Source organism: Candoia aspera, chromosome 5, assembly GCF_035149785.1.
Source record: "Candoia aspera isolate rCanAsp1 chromosome 5, rCanAsp1.hap2, whole genome shotgun sequence".
In the NCBI taxonomy this organism is placed as follows: Eukaryota; Metazoa; Chordata; class Lepidosauria; order Squamata; family Boidae; genus Candoia; species Candoia aspera.
In genome coordinates, this window is record NC_086157.1 from 105721008 (window position 1) to 105733919 (window position 12912).

Sequence of the window (12912 nt, forward strand, 5' to 3'; positions counted from 1 at the left end):
AATGGTAAGATCCCATCACTACTAAAGGACCAGGTCCAGAAGGAGCTACATTTAACTTTATCCCCAAATTAAATATGGCACCCCAAATTCTCACTTCAGCCTTCAGTAGTCCAGGCAAAAGTCTTAAAACAGGATTTGGTATACATTTGGGCTTTTGAACAAAAGATCTTAAAAATCTGAATTAGATCACTTCTAAGAGAGGGAGATTAGAATAACAACCAAGTTGGGCTCTGTACAATAATTGAACAAGGGAAACCCTATCCAACTCTCTCCACTCTTTATGATACTCTGTGAGTCTTGGGTCACCAGGAGAGAATCAATAGCTCCTTCCTCATGATCAGACAGACAGTAGTGGGGTATGGCTTGGTCACTGCAGCTAATCAGTGTGCTGGGAGGCATGTTCTGTGTTGCCAAGCCTAGCTAGTTCTTTCTTTAATGAATATCCTGCTCCTGTTCTGGGGAGACTGATGAGGCAAGGATGAGAAACTTCCCCACAACTAACTGGATGTTGCTGACTCAGGAATGAAGTTTAAGTCAAAACAAGCCCAGGCTTTTTGGGGTCAAAACTAATCCTAACTCTACTACTGAATTGAGTATGGTCTTTGCACAACATACCACCATGACTGAATTAAGTGTGTAGTGAATTCAGCCATTATGTTGAACACTAGACCAGTCTTCCCTAACCCAGTATCCACCATCTGGGCTGGACTTCAACACCTACATTTGCTAGACAGTGGAAGCTGAAGTCCAAAATATCTGGAGAACATCAACTGGATGAACACTGGTTAAGATACCTTGGTGACTGGAATAGGTGTTTTCAGTCAGCAGCCATTTGTCTACACTTGTCTCCTGAGTCCCCATCACAGCATCATCTGTACCACTACCGGCTTGCAATTGCTATGAATTTTCTCAATGTCAGCACTGATTCATATCTAAGTGGAATAAATGAGATGATGAAGATGATATATTAAACTTGTACACTGCCCAATTCTCAATGACTCTGGGTGGCTCACAACAATCAAAGCAATTACAATAAAAGCAAAAAATAAAAAAATAAAGATATAAGATAGCTAGCATGATGAAGAGAAGGGTCTTGCTCTACCTCACTGAAGGCCTGGGTGAAGAGTCAGATCTTCACGGATCATCTAAATAACAGCAGAGTGGGGGCCATCCAGATCTTGGGGGGAACCTCATTCCAGAGGGCCAGGACTGCTACAGAGAAGGTGTGCTTCCAGGGTCCTGAGGGATGACATTCTTTCATCAAAGGAACCTGGAGCCTGCCAATCTTGCAGAATTGAATCAGCTGGGCAGAAGTTATGGGAGACAGGCAGCCCCTCAAGTAACCAGGCTCTATGCCATGAAGGGGTTTTATAGGTAACAACCAGCATCTTAAATTGCACCCAGAAGCAAACCAGCAACCAGTGCAGTTCATGAAGCGGAGGTGTTACCTGGACATACCAAGGCATGCCCATCACTGCCTGTGCGGCTGCATTCTGGACCAGTTGAAGCTTCCGGGTGGTCTTTAAGGACAGCCCCATGTAGAAAGCATTGCAGTAGTCAAGCTGCAAGGTGACTAGGAGATGAGTGACTGTCTGAAGGGCCCCCCAATCTAGGAAAGAGTGCAACTGGTACACCAGATGGAGTTGTGCAAAGGCCTTCCTAGCCACAGCTGATACCTACTCTTCAAGCATTAATCAAGCATTAAGATGTAAGTAAAAATCATGTGATATTACATGAAATATTCACACACAGATTTGGGGAACCTCAGAACAATGGGAAAAAACGGTGCATGGTCACTTAGTGAAATCATTTAACTGTTTTTCATGATCTATTTAAAAGACCACACAGGACAACTGTACATAATATTTTAAATACATTTCATGTTTTAATACATATTTATTAAAGATTAAAAGAGTTTAATTTAAAACACAGTACCAGCGGATAATTGGACACTAACCTGCTTTATCGTGGTAGCATTCAGCAAAAACAAGGTAAAGTTATATGCAATGTAAAGATGCCCTCTGCTGAAGTTAAACCTGAAAGAATTGGTCCCCTAGAAGTTCATCTTTGTATCTCTCTGGCTCTTCTTTCCATCAAACTCCAGCAAGTCATATCAACTGGAAGGAACCTATTACAGCATCATCTTCACTTCGTCATTTTTGCCACCATCAGCATCCGGAGTGGCAGTGTGTCTTCTACCCAAGTGTTGGGAGAGTTGATCATCCTTTCCCATAGGCTGGCTTCCTCTAATGTAGAGTCCATCCAGTCCACTGGAGTACCATAGCTTTTGCCTAAAAAAGTGTTTAAATAAATGAGATTAGCAGCACTTACTGATTTGTTATTTGCATGGTAATAATTTCAGAGAACTGATCAATAGCCTTCAGCAACATATAGTGGCTTTTGCATGGAAGTCCTGAACCGAGCCCCAGAATGAGGTTCAGTTGATATTACTGCAGCATCCTGTTTTTGGTTGTGTCTAGTCTGCTGTGATATTTTTGTAATATCTGTGATATTTTTTGTAATAAACTAGCAATTCTGCAGATTTTCATCCATCTTCATTGCAACCCAAGGAACACCTTGCATGTTGCTCCACAGTAGAAGCAGACACACTTCTGTCTTCCAGATACAATGAATTCTAATTTTCACATTTCCTGTCCAATGGCAATGCTGCCTACATTTTGTAGAAGGTGCCAACCAACACATCTGGTCCATGCTTATCCCCATGCTTATCACTATTCCAGAATATCCCCCAACCAGACACCAAAGTAACTGCAGGGGAAAGGATCCTTTTTCTACCAGGATTGCCCCATAAGCAGGAGTCCACTCACAGAAATCTTGACATAATCCTGTGTTAATTAACTAGGAGACTACTCAATGAATACATACATTGACAATAGATGCAGTAAAGCATGTAAGACAGGGAGAGCACAGAATATGTTTTTTAGTTGCATTAAAGGAATGCATCCTTTGTTTTTCAAAACCACAGGCTCTTCCTGATTCTTTCTGGAATACCCATCCTGTAGTCCTAAAGATAGAAGGGGAAAGGGGAAAGATAGAGAGAGAAAGCCAAAGAAGCTTTCATGCCCCTGCAAATACCTGTTCCAAGTCCTATTCTAAGTCCTCCCAGGAAGTGATTGGCAAGTTTATTATGATCCCAGACAGTAAGTTCTACACATGCTTCTTTCAAGTCTTCAGGCCTGAAGCCATCGTAAACCATGGTATGGTTGAAGACTGGATTCGTTGTCTTCGAAACAGCTCTTGTTTTCTGACGGCTCTTTCTACTTGTATCTGGAAGAACGGTACTTTGGACAACAGGAACAAAAGAAATGATACCAAGCACACTTTAGATGGTACCCTTTGCAGCAATACCAGACAAGACTTGTAAAGCAAGGAGAGAAATTACTACTTCTTGTATCTAAGAGGAAAAAAATTGGACAGACACAAACAATAAAATGCTCCTGTAAAATCTTTGTTGCTAGGGGGCTGGCTGAATTTTTACTTTTCAAAATCCCTTTTGTCCTCTGCTGCTATGCCAGTATTGCTACCTATTTTATTTGGTTTTATTATGCTTTATAATTTGCCACAAAATCCTGGGATTACTGGAATGCATGGTCTTTAATTATTTATTTATGTACTGTCACATCCCAGAACAACTCTCACAGATGGACAATAGCAATAAAAGTAATAAAACAGAAAGAAACTCAACAGAAATCCCCACTCCAATTGGTGATTTTTCAACTGTCCCACTGCGGTATGTCATGACTGAAAACCTATGTTGAGCCACCTTATGTGGAGAATTTCCAGCCACGCCCAAAACACCGCTGCCAAACTAGGCCATCCTGTGTATACTGACTGTACTTACCACTTCACAAAGGAGTTGAGCTTCGGGCCTCTAAGGACCGGGAGATCATTGCATTCTTTTACCCAAATGTGAACTTCCCCAGTGGCTGGAGTCTTTTTGCCTTTGAAACAGAGACACATATACCACCAGAATAAATCAAGAGGCATAATACTGGTACACTGTTCAAAGAATACAGATTCACGATTAATAAGGCAGTGCCATTAGGATATCATAACATTACTTTTTTTTAATCCTGTTTTATCTCTTGGGAGTTAAGGGCAGTGCATTTTTTAAGAAAAGTTAGAAATATTTAAGTTTTCTTTCTGCCTCTCAGGTCAGGGGATGCCTTATTCATTTATTTGTTTGATAGATTTGCAGCTCACCTTTCCTCCAGCATCTTAAGGTATGGTTCACAGTAGGCTCTCATACCACTTTTAGTGGATTAGACTAAGAGTAAGTGATACACCCCAAATCACCCAGTGAGCTTCCATGGCTGGAGACAGAACCTGGGCTCCCATGGTCCTGGTCCAGCATCTTAACTACCACCCAATATTGAATCGCTAGCCTCAGAAAGAAGGTGGACATACTGTACAGAACACTAGTATCTTAGGAACACTAGGATGTTCCTAGCTCCTAATAAGGCACCTTAAAAAATTCTTCTAAGCCATGCCTCTTAACTTTGAGACCTCCTCGTTTTATTATTAAGGAGGCTAGCTAGAGCAGAAGCAGCAGTTTTTTGAGTAAGCAGGCCTCATGCAATTTAATGCAATGATGCAGGTGCCATAAATAAAAAAAGAAAAAAGGGTCACAGTCTCATGAGATTCACTTCAGAAGGTCAACATCTGATAAGATCTCATGCCCAAACTTTTTAAATCTTGTGATATCTGGCAATCTGGTGAGATCCGAGGCACATTTAAGTTTTAAGAAACTCTTTCTGCAGACTTCTGCAGACATTATGGAGCTCGGTCTGTCTGGGTATGTGTGTGCACTATTTCTGAACTTTGAACCAGAAGGACAAAACAGTAACTGAAGTAAATTAAAAAACACATATGACTGCAATACTTACCTCCAGCAGGCTGTGGGACATACTGGAGAGCTATCTTTATATCCCCTCTGTTTTCAATTTCTAGTCCTGTTAAGGGGGTCTTCACCATTTGGAAAAACAAATGAAGAAATAAAACAAAAACAGTCAATGTCTATTAAAAGCCTAAAGCTCGTCACTATCCCCACTTTTATAACTGTACATACTTATCTTTTCTGAAACAGCATGCCCCAAATGGGTACAATCACTTGCAGTATGAAGGGGCCACTGAAGCCATCGAAGTCAACTACTACTTAGTGCAGGAATCCAAATGGAAATATGCCTGACAGCTGTCGATCTTCAACACATCCAATGAAAAAGCACCCTCCATCTCTAGGTCAGTGTTTTTCCACCTTGGCAGCCAGTTGGGGAACTCTGGGAGTTGAGGTCCACACATCTTAAAGTTGCCAAGGTTGAAAAACTCTGCTCTAGGTAACTGGTTCCCCCTTCAAAATGGTTCTACTGTTAGGAAATTCTGCTTAACATTCAGGCAGAATCTGCCTTCCTGTATCTTAATCCATTTTTCCATGTCTTGCACTGTGGACATTCCCTCCTTTTTGAAGACAGGGATTTTTATCATGTCCTTTGGCATTCTCCAGACTACCTCAGAGATAACATATAAAGATTTGGCCAGACTATAAGAACGTTTAAATACATGAAGTCTCTTGTGATCATACCATGATGCCATTCCATTTCACACCCTTGTATGCATTCATGCTCATCCGCTGACTGTGCTTCTAAGCAAGGCAATATAAAAGCACAACTTAATATACCAGATCTGAACCAATTTGTCCATAATATAAAATAATAATTCTGAAAAGAAAAATAATTCCTCTTTCTAAGAGATCCACAATAATTTCTGCTCAGAATAGGCTTTTGTTCCTAACCCAAACTGGAGATGTAACTTCTAACACTATAGGTTCCTAGAAGCTACCTATGGTTTTGTTAAGTCCTTTCATTTGAAATAATGAATATTAACAAAAATATTGCTCATGTAAATTCAGGTATCTTCACTGAGCAAAATATTTTTTTTACTTAAGCTACAACATGTAGCAAAGCTCATACATATCTTAATTTCCAAAACAGTAATTCTCTATCACAATGCAAAGATATTTGCTTAAGTCTTAATAGCAATATGCTTTACAAAGGCAGCAGTCACAGATGCTTTGTATTGCAGAATATAAAACATGATTTAGATGACATCTTTATATTCCTTATAATATTTTGGAAGATTGTAACGTGAAGAAGTGGGGGCAAAGGGACATGAAGGAAATTTGGCTCAGATGACACACTTGGAAAATCAAAAGCCATGAACTCACCCTCGGTTTCAATGGGTACCATATCATTTGTTTGTTCTGACTGTCATTCCAGTCCCAGTTTGCCAAGTCCAGCTCCACTTCACCCAGGAAGCTATTGCGCCCAAAAGTATCATGATGCCAAACTGAGATATTCAGTCTTTGAGTCTCCAAAACAGCCTTGTCTACTTTATACTGTAGATACACAAACAGACATTAAACCTAGTCAAGATGATGTCTCCTTTGATGAAGCTTGACTCCTGTGATTCATAGATACATCCCTGTAATTTTCATGGCAGCATTAGCATCCTGTCATCAACAGTAGCTGGTCAGAGGTTTCTGGAAGCTCATGAGCAAAATAGGGCAGTGTTAGAAATTTCCTACTGTTTTATTTTGCTTCTGAGTTCCTAACTCTATTGCTTTGGAATACATAACTTTTCATTTAGCTATTGTAGATAGTTGTGCCTGGCAGACTTATTCACCATCTTCTAATCAGCTTCATTCAATGATTTCAGTAATTCCAGCCCATGAATAATTTTATGATCCTCTGTCATTTCAAGATCTGGGTGCCCTCCCTATGAATAAAATTGCCTGAAATCTGATGATATAGCTAAATCTTTCAAGATTTTAAAAAATATTCCCCCAAGATCTCATGTGACCCAAATTTCACAATACTGCACACAGTACTTTAAGCTGCTGAAACGTCACAAGATTTCAGGTGTTTCAACCAGTGGATGCCTATTCATCATAGTTTTAATTTTATTGTTGATCCAGGATTCTGTCAGTTTTGATTTATTATATTTACTACTTTGTTGCTGTGTTATGATTTTAATTGTGCACCTCCATTACTCTTTGTGAAATACAACAGGATTAAAATATGGGAAATAAAAATAAAGCATTTTATTTAAATTAAAACAACTCAGAGAGTTTGTAGGTATTGTCCTTGTGGTTGATGGGCACTATAGTATTGATTGACTTTGTGCCACAAGTTGGTGTCAATCTTGATCAACCACACAGACTTTCTACATGATAAGCATGTTATTGATTCCCACTATATTACACTGGTTCTTAGTTATAATTCTTCTAAAGTTGAAAAAAGCTTTCTTCAGAGAGAATGGTGTTGTGATCAACTGCTTGGTTCAGCTGCCCAGCTTCCTGCACTTTGTACAGTTTTATTTACTTATATTTATATAATTTAGGAGCCACCTGGCTCCAAACGACTCCAGATGATTGAAAAGCAAGAAGCAATAAAAATTGAGGAACATACCAGCATCTGGAAGAGAAAACCATATACAACAATGAAAGAAAAACTGACGGGCTCACTGGCTACACTACCTCAAGGCCTGTGAGAATAGCCAGTTTTTCAGGGACTTTTGGAACACTGTCAGCATGGGAGCCATGTGGATCACTGGGGAGATGCTATTCCAGAGGGCAGGCGATATAAATCTGCAGTATCTACCTTAGATGGGACAAGCAGAAATGTACAGCCACCCCATCAGAAACAAGGAGAAAGATGCAAGTTACCCGTAATATCTCATTGTAGACAGGATTCAATGTTTTCTTCTTCACAGATGTCTTCCTTTTGCCCAGTTTATATTTTTCTGGTAGCAGGTAACTCTTCACATATCTGAAAATGTTGCATCACCAAATATGAGAAGACAGAGTCTTAATATGACTTCCAATGAAACCCAACACCAACATAAAAGTGTTTGGTAGAATATATTTAAGCTTCTCTTCAAATGAAATAAATCAATTTCATTCCAGACATTTCAAAAGAGAATCTATGATTTCTTTACAAGCTTCTTCTAAAATCTGAAATGGGAATATTTCTTATTAATATTTTTTTTCTCTGCAAATTCTTTTCAGCCCTGTTTGGGTTTGCATATTTATTGCATTTTGGTTCCACTTTGAAACATTTTCATCCCCCTTGCAATCCCAAAATCTTACATTTGACTATGGCAAACGAACCACAAGGTGGTAAAAATTCTGCTTTCGAAATTTACGTTCAAATGACCATTATGTAAAATGTACTTAAAATATTTTTATTCCACTTTTCTACTTAAAAGGCAGCTGTGAAACATGGGCCATTGTTTATAATTAATCCAAGAAAACACCACTAAATAACACTGGATCAGTCTATGTATCACTTTGTATGTCACTTTATATATATCACTTATTCCCTACTCACAACAGGAGTACAGCAAAGGAATTGATGTGGAACGTCTGTTCCTGCTCCACGTAAGATACAACATAGTTCCTTCTTTCTTAAGAAATGAATGTTTCAGGTTCTCTCCTCCAGTTTCACTTACGGATCTGAACGTTGCTTTTTAACGTCTGCAATAGCCAAATCCTTGCCCTGGGCAATAAAAATATGGAACTCCTTCAACTGCTCCACATAGTCAATGGCAAACTGGAGGTTCCCCTTAACATCCACATTGCCAAAATCTCCACTATAAACGCTCATCACACTGGTGCTCACCTGCAGATGTCAAAAAGCAAGAGAATAAATACTTTTAAAATGGGTGGCTTTGTAGGTGCTTCAGCCCAGCAAAGAGATTTGAAGTGCAGGAGAGAAATCCATGTCTGAATGGGTTGGAAGTAGGGAAGAACAATTTAGAAACCCTTCACAGATATTATTCAGTGGGAAATACAATCCACATCCAAATAATGCATGCTTGTTTTTTAGTAAGTAAAAATCATTAACAGTACACATGCAAAGAATAATTTTATAAAGTGGACCCAACAGAAAATATTTTGTCTGCTCCTCTCTTTAAGCTCTACCAACTGGTTTTGCCTTTGACTTTCCCATCGGTACTCAAAACTACATTATTTGGAGGTTTCTGTCCAGAACTATTGCATAATTATCCATTGGTCACATTTAGCATTTTGGGTTAGCATTTATTTGACAATCTTCAACTGTCTTGTTCTCCAAACAATGCAGTGAAAAAGGCAATATAAGACCTATTTTATAGATATTTGAGGTTGGGTCAATCTGCCCTGCAAGTTCAAGATTGAGAAGATGATTTAAAATTCTGCTTCAAAAAGCAAGTGCAAAACTTTTTTTTTACTTCATTACCATGCCTCTGGGTGAACTTCATCACCATTTGCTAAGAAAAGAATTCTACATCAAGACTAAGTTCAAAAACTTCAACACGTCTTCATGGTGCAGCAGCCACCAGAGACATTAATTCACAAATTCAGACGTTCTGTCACCAACATGGATTCCCATTTTGGTTTTCTGGCCAGTCACAGCAAACCAGAATGAATTCCCCTGTGGCTTTGCCCATCATCCTCACTGAGCCACATGAGAACTGAAATTAATTATGGCTTGTTTTCACAGTACTTAAGAACACTGCTGCCAACAAGCACTTTGAAGGGGCCTAATGAAAGGGCTGAAATATCTCAGATGAGAAAACAAAAGATTTTGAAAAAGGGGCAAAAACGTAGAGATACTCTCTAACCAAGCTGAGATTCTGGGCACTAAATCCTGGACATCACAATGCAGTTTTCTTGGCAACATTACAGAAGCCGCTTCTGCTTCTTCTGGAATGTTGTTTGAACTTCCACCCTGGGATCCTGCGTTGTCCACCGTGCAGTTACTTAGACAGGCCTGACTTTCCTTACTTTTCCACCTCAAAGTTCTCCAGATGCTGTCCCCAGACAACATGTTTTAAAACAGAGAGGCGTAATAATTAATCAACATCATTTATAAGCATTGCTCCTGAGGAAGTTAGAGACCTAAGAAGATTAGTAAAAGCAGCATTATTAACCAGAGCTTTTGTTTACATACAGAAGACAAGGACGCCAAGCCAGAAGAGCCACTAAGATTGGTTAGCGAACTTGGGCTCTTCGTGATTCTCCCATGTGGGTAACCGCTCTCTGATGCTGTATCTGTCTCTCTGTCATCGCTCTACAAGATATTATACAAAGGGAGAGAAAGAAAAGTCTGCACAGATGTTTGAAAAGTGAAGATAACAATCAGCTCTGCCAAGGTCTGAAGGCCTGAGATCCAGCCTTGTCAGGTTAATGAGGCATGCATAATTTGCATGCAAGAATTTAAGCAGCACTTAATAAAAACAACAGGAAGAAATTAGATAGTGCACTCAGAATATACAGCATTCCCTCTTCGAACAAACTTCAATCAATTTTAAGGAAAAGGAGATCAGCTGCCCTTTTTCACTGGCTAATGCAGCAGATAAGACAAGTGATGTGGTGCCTTTTTTTCCCTCAAGAATCAAGAATTTCCTTGATTCCATTCTGGGCCTATAAAAAGAGGCCATCTGTCCATGAGACAAAGAAACCAGTGTTGCAGTCCTCACAAGGTCTATAAAGTTTTGTTAAATCTGATCCTGTGAAGAAAGGAAATCATTTCTAATTCCAGAGTTCCAGAAGTCTTGCTTTTATGTTCCATGTTATCTAGGAACTAATGCATCTGGATTCGGACGACACATTGTGGCTTGCTTGGGGTCTGTCTTAGTGTATTCTGTGAATCCAACCCATTGGCATATTCCCAGCACTCCCACTACTGGACCTCATCCACTTCATTGACCAATATTGTCCTAACAGTCAGAAATCACACTGAAATGAGGAGTAGGTCTCTAGTGTTTATTACTGCTACATTAAACAGAATCCTAACAAACTGAAGAAGCGTGGGAAAAACCCAGACAGATAAACCCCGAAAGTTAAGGCGGGTCTGATCTGTGTCTCTTTGGATGGCTGCTTAATTCCTCAGTACTACGCATGCGTTTTCTCCCCTGGATAGAGGCCCCCTCCTGCTCGCCATCAGTACTCATGACAGATATATACATATACATATGCATATGCATATGCATATACATATTCATAATATGAGCTATGATTATTTGATCAAGAGATGATTGGCTAATTGATTCAGAATTTCAGTTTCTTCATTCATTTTGAGATTTAGATTTCTGTTAAGAGTTGAAGACATTTAGAATGGACTGAAGATAGTGGAAGGGCTTAGAATTTGTTCTAGCAATTGCAATGATTATAAAAAGCTTATTCCAAAACAAGAGATAGACACAGAGGCAAATAATGACAATGAACAAAGAGGGAAATCTATTGTTGAGCTACATGGAGGTACAGGACTGTCAACTGCTTTTTCCAACATGCTTTATTTATTGTGCCAATCAAGATGATAAGCTGTATATTCACAATTCCACATCCCTTGAAATCTGGAAGAGTGCTCTCCAGATCCTACCCCTTTCATGGGGTGCCATCTATAGGGAACTTGGGGTGAGCCCTTCTCAATTGCTTCCTCCCTTATGGCCTTCTGCAAAGCCATAAAGCCTTGACTTTTTAAGCGGGACTGTTGTATTTTACACCCTCCTTGTGGGTGAATCTCTTCTAACTGTGGGTTATTCCTCAGTGCTGAAAAGCTTGATAAACATTGATACAATTGCATATCAATGTAACCTTATTATTGGTTATTCGTTTGTAAGCCACTCTAAGTCAGTTTGAACTAGGAACTAAATAAATAATTAAAGAAATAATTGGGTACGTAATATAATTTGAAAAGCAATCAGAGGACTGCTTTGCCTTGCACTCAAATACACATTTTTATAATATGAATTACAATTTTAATTTGTCTTGTCAAAAAACTGCATGGCCATCCCTTTAGAGGAAAAAAAAATGTGGGCTATGAAACAATTAGGTGATTGATCAAGCAGTTTTTCAACCAGTCCAGATGCATAAGGTGTTATGAACCACTAAGAACAAAGTGCTGCTTCCTGGCAGAATTCTCCAGGACTTTATTACCTTTCTTACAATATTCAGACTTATTGAAATAAATGGAAATCTGCAAGCCTCATTTTTTACATTCCTGTTTTCTGGCTGAATTCACCAGATATTCTTACATATTTTACTAAAACAGCACGACCTTAAAGCAAATCATCATTTTTTTGTTTTGTTTTTTTTAAACAGAAGTAAAAACTTGCCTCATCCTGAAGAAATGCTGGGACCGATTTGCTCATCATCTTGATTTTTTCCGGACGTGAGAACTGACTGTCAGAGAAAGAAGGTGCTGTGGAGACTAAAAAGCAGCAATTCACATTGAGAATGCTAATTAGATTCTAGTCCTGGTAAAAAGATTGACTCATAAAGTGTTCTTGGGGGGAAAAAAATGAGCATGCTTAAGAAACATGCACATGCAAGTGGTGCTTAATGAAATCAGCAAGGCTTGCTGCAAAGAAGCACCAAGAACTAACACAGTTCATGATCTATACAAGTCCTTTCCAGTTTTTCAAATCTCTTCTAAAGTAAAGGATTTTCACCCCTCTTACACTTGTACTCCTACAACAATACAGGCTTGCAAAAATTTGCAAAGGTATGTGATGCCAGTGCTTAGATATACTTTATACCAGAACTTACATTTTAAATAAATCAAGAATTTGTGGCAAGCCTGGTTTATAAATAAATTTACCAATTGGTTATTAAATTTATTTATCCATTTATTAAACTGTTATCAACGTCTCTCTGTATGATAAAAGCCTGTATCCAATTGTATATAATCAAGGGATGATCTGAATTCTAGTCTCCCTAGTCCAGGTTCAACACACTTCCTAAATCAGGAGTGGATAACTTTTTGGAGGTAGTGGATTCAACTTACAGAGTTGACAAAAAGTTGAGGGCCATACTGGGTGAGAATGATCAAGCAAAGGAGGTATGGAGGAAGA

The 12912-nt window shown here is 39.0% G+C and overlaps 1 protein-coding gene across 2 annotated transcripts in view; it reads right to left on the bottom strand.

Moving 5' to 3' along the window:
• Positions 1–454: 454 nt before the first annotated feature.
• Positions 455–12912, bottom strand: part of SYTL2 (synaptotagmin like 2) — a 48285-nt gene continuing 35827 nt past the window's right edge. For both annotated transcript variants that reach the window (XM_063305892.1, XM_063305894.1), the window contains exons 10-18: positions 12175–12269; positions 10008–10127; positions 8527–8696; positions 7742–7844; positions 6242–6412; positions 4908–4986; positions 3863–3962; positions 3097–3302; positions 455–2291 (exon numbers count right to left, since the gene is read on the bottom strand). In XM_063305892.1, the coding sequence (XP_063161962.1) occupies positions 2146–2291; positions 3097–3302; positions 3863–3962; positions 4908–4986; positions 6242–6412; positions 7742–7844; positions 8527–8696; positions 10008–10127; positions 12175–12269 (1190 nt within the window). In that variant the 3' untranslated portion in view covers positions 455–2145. The remainder of the gene's footprint in view (positions 2292–3096; positions 3303–3862; positions 3963–4907; positions 4987–6241; positions 6413–7741; positions 7845–8526; positions 8697–10007; positions 10128–12174; positions 12270–12912) is intronic.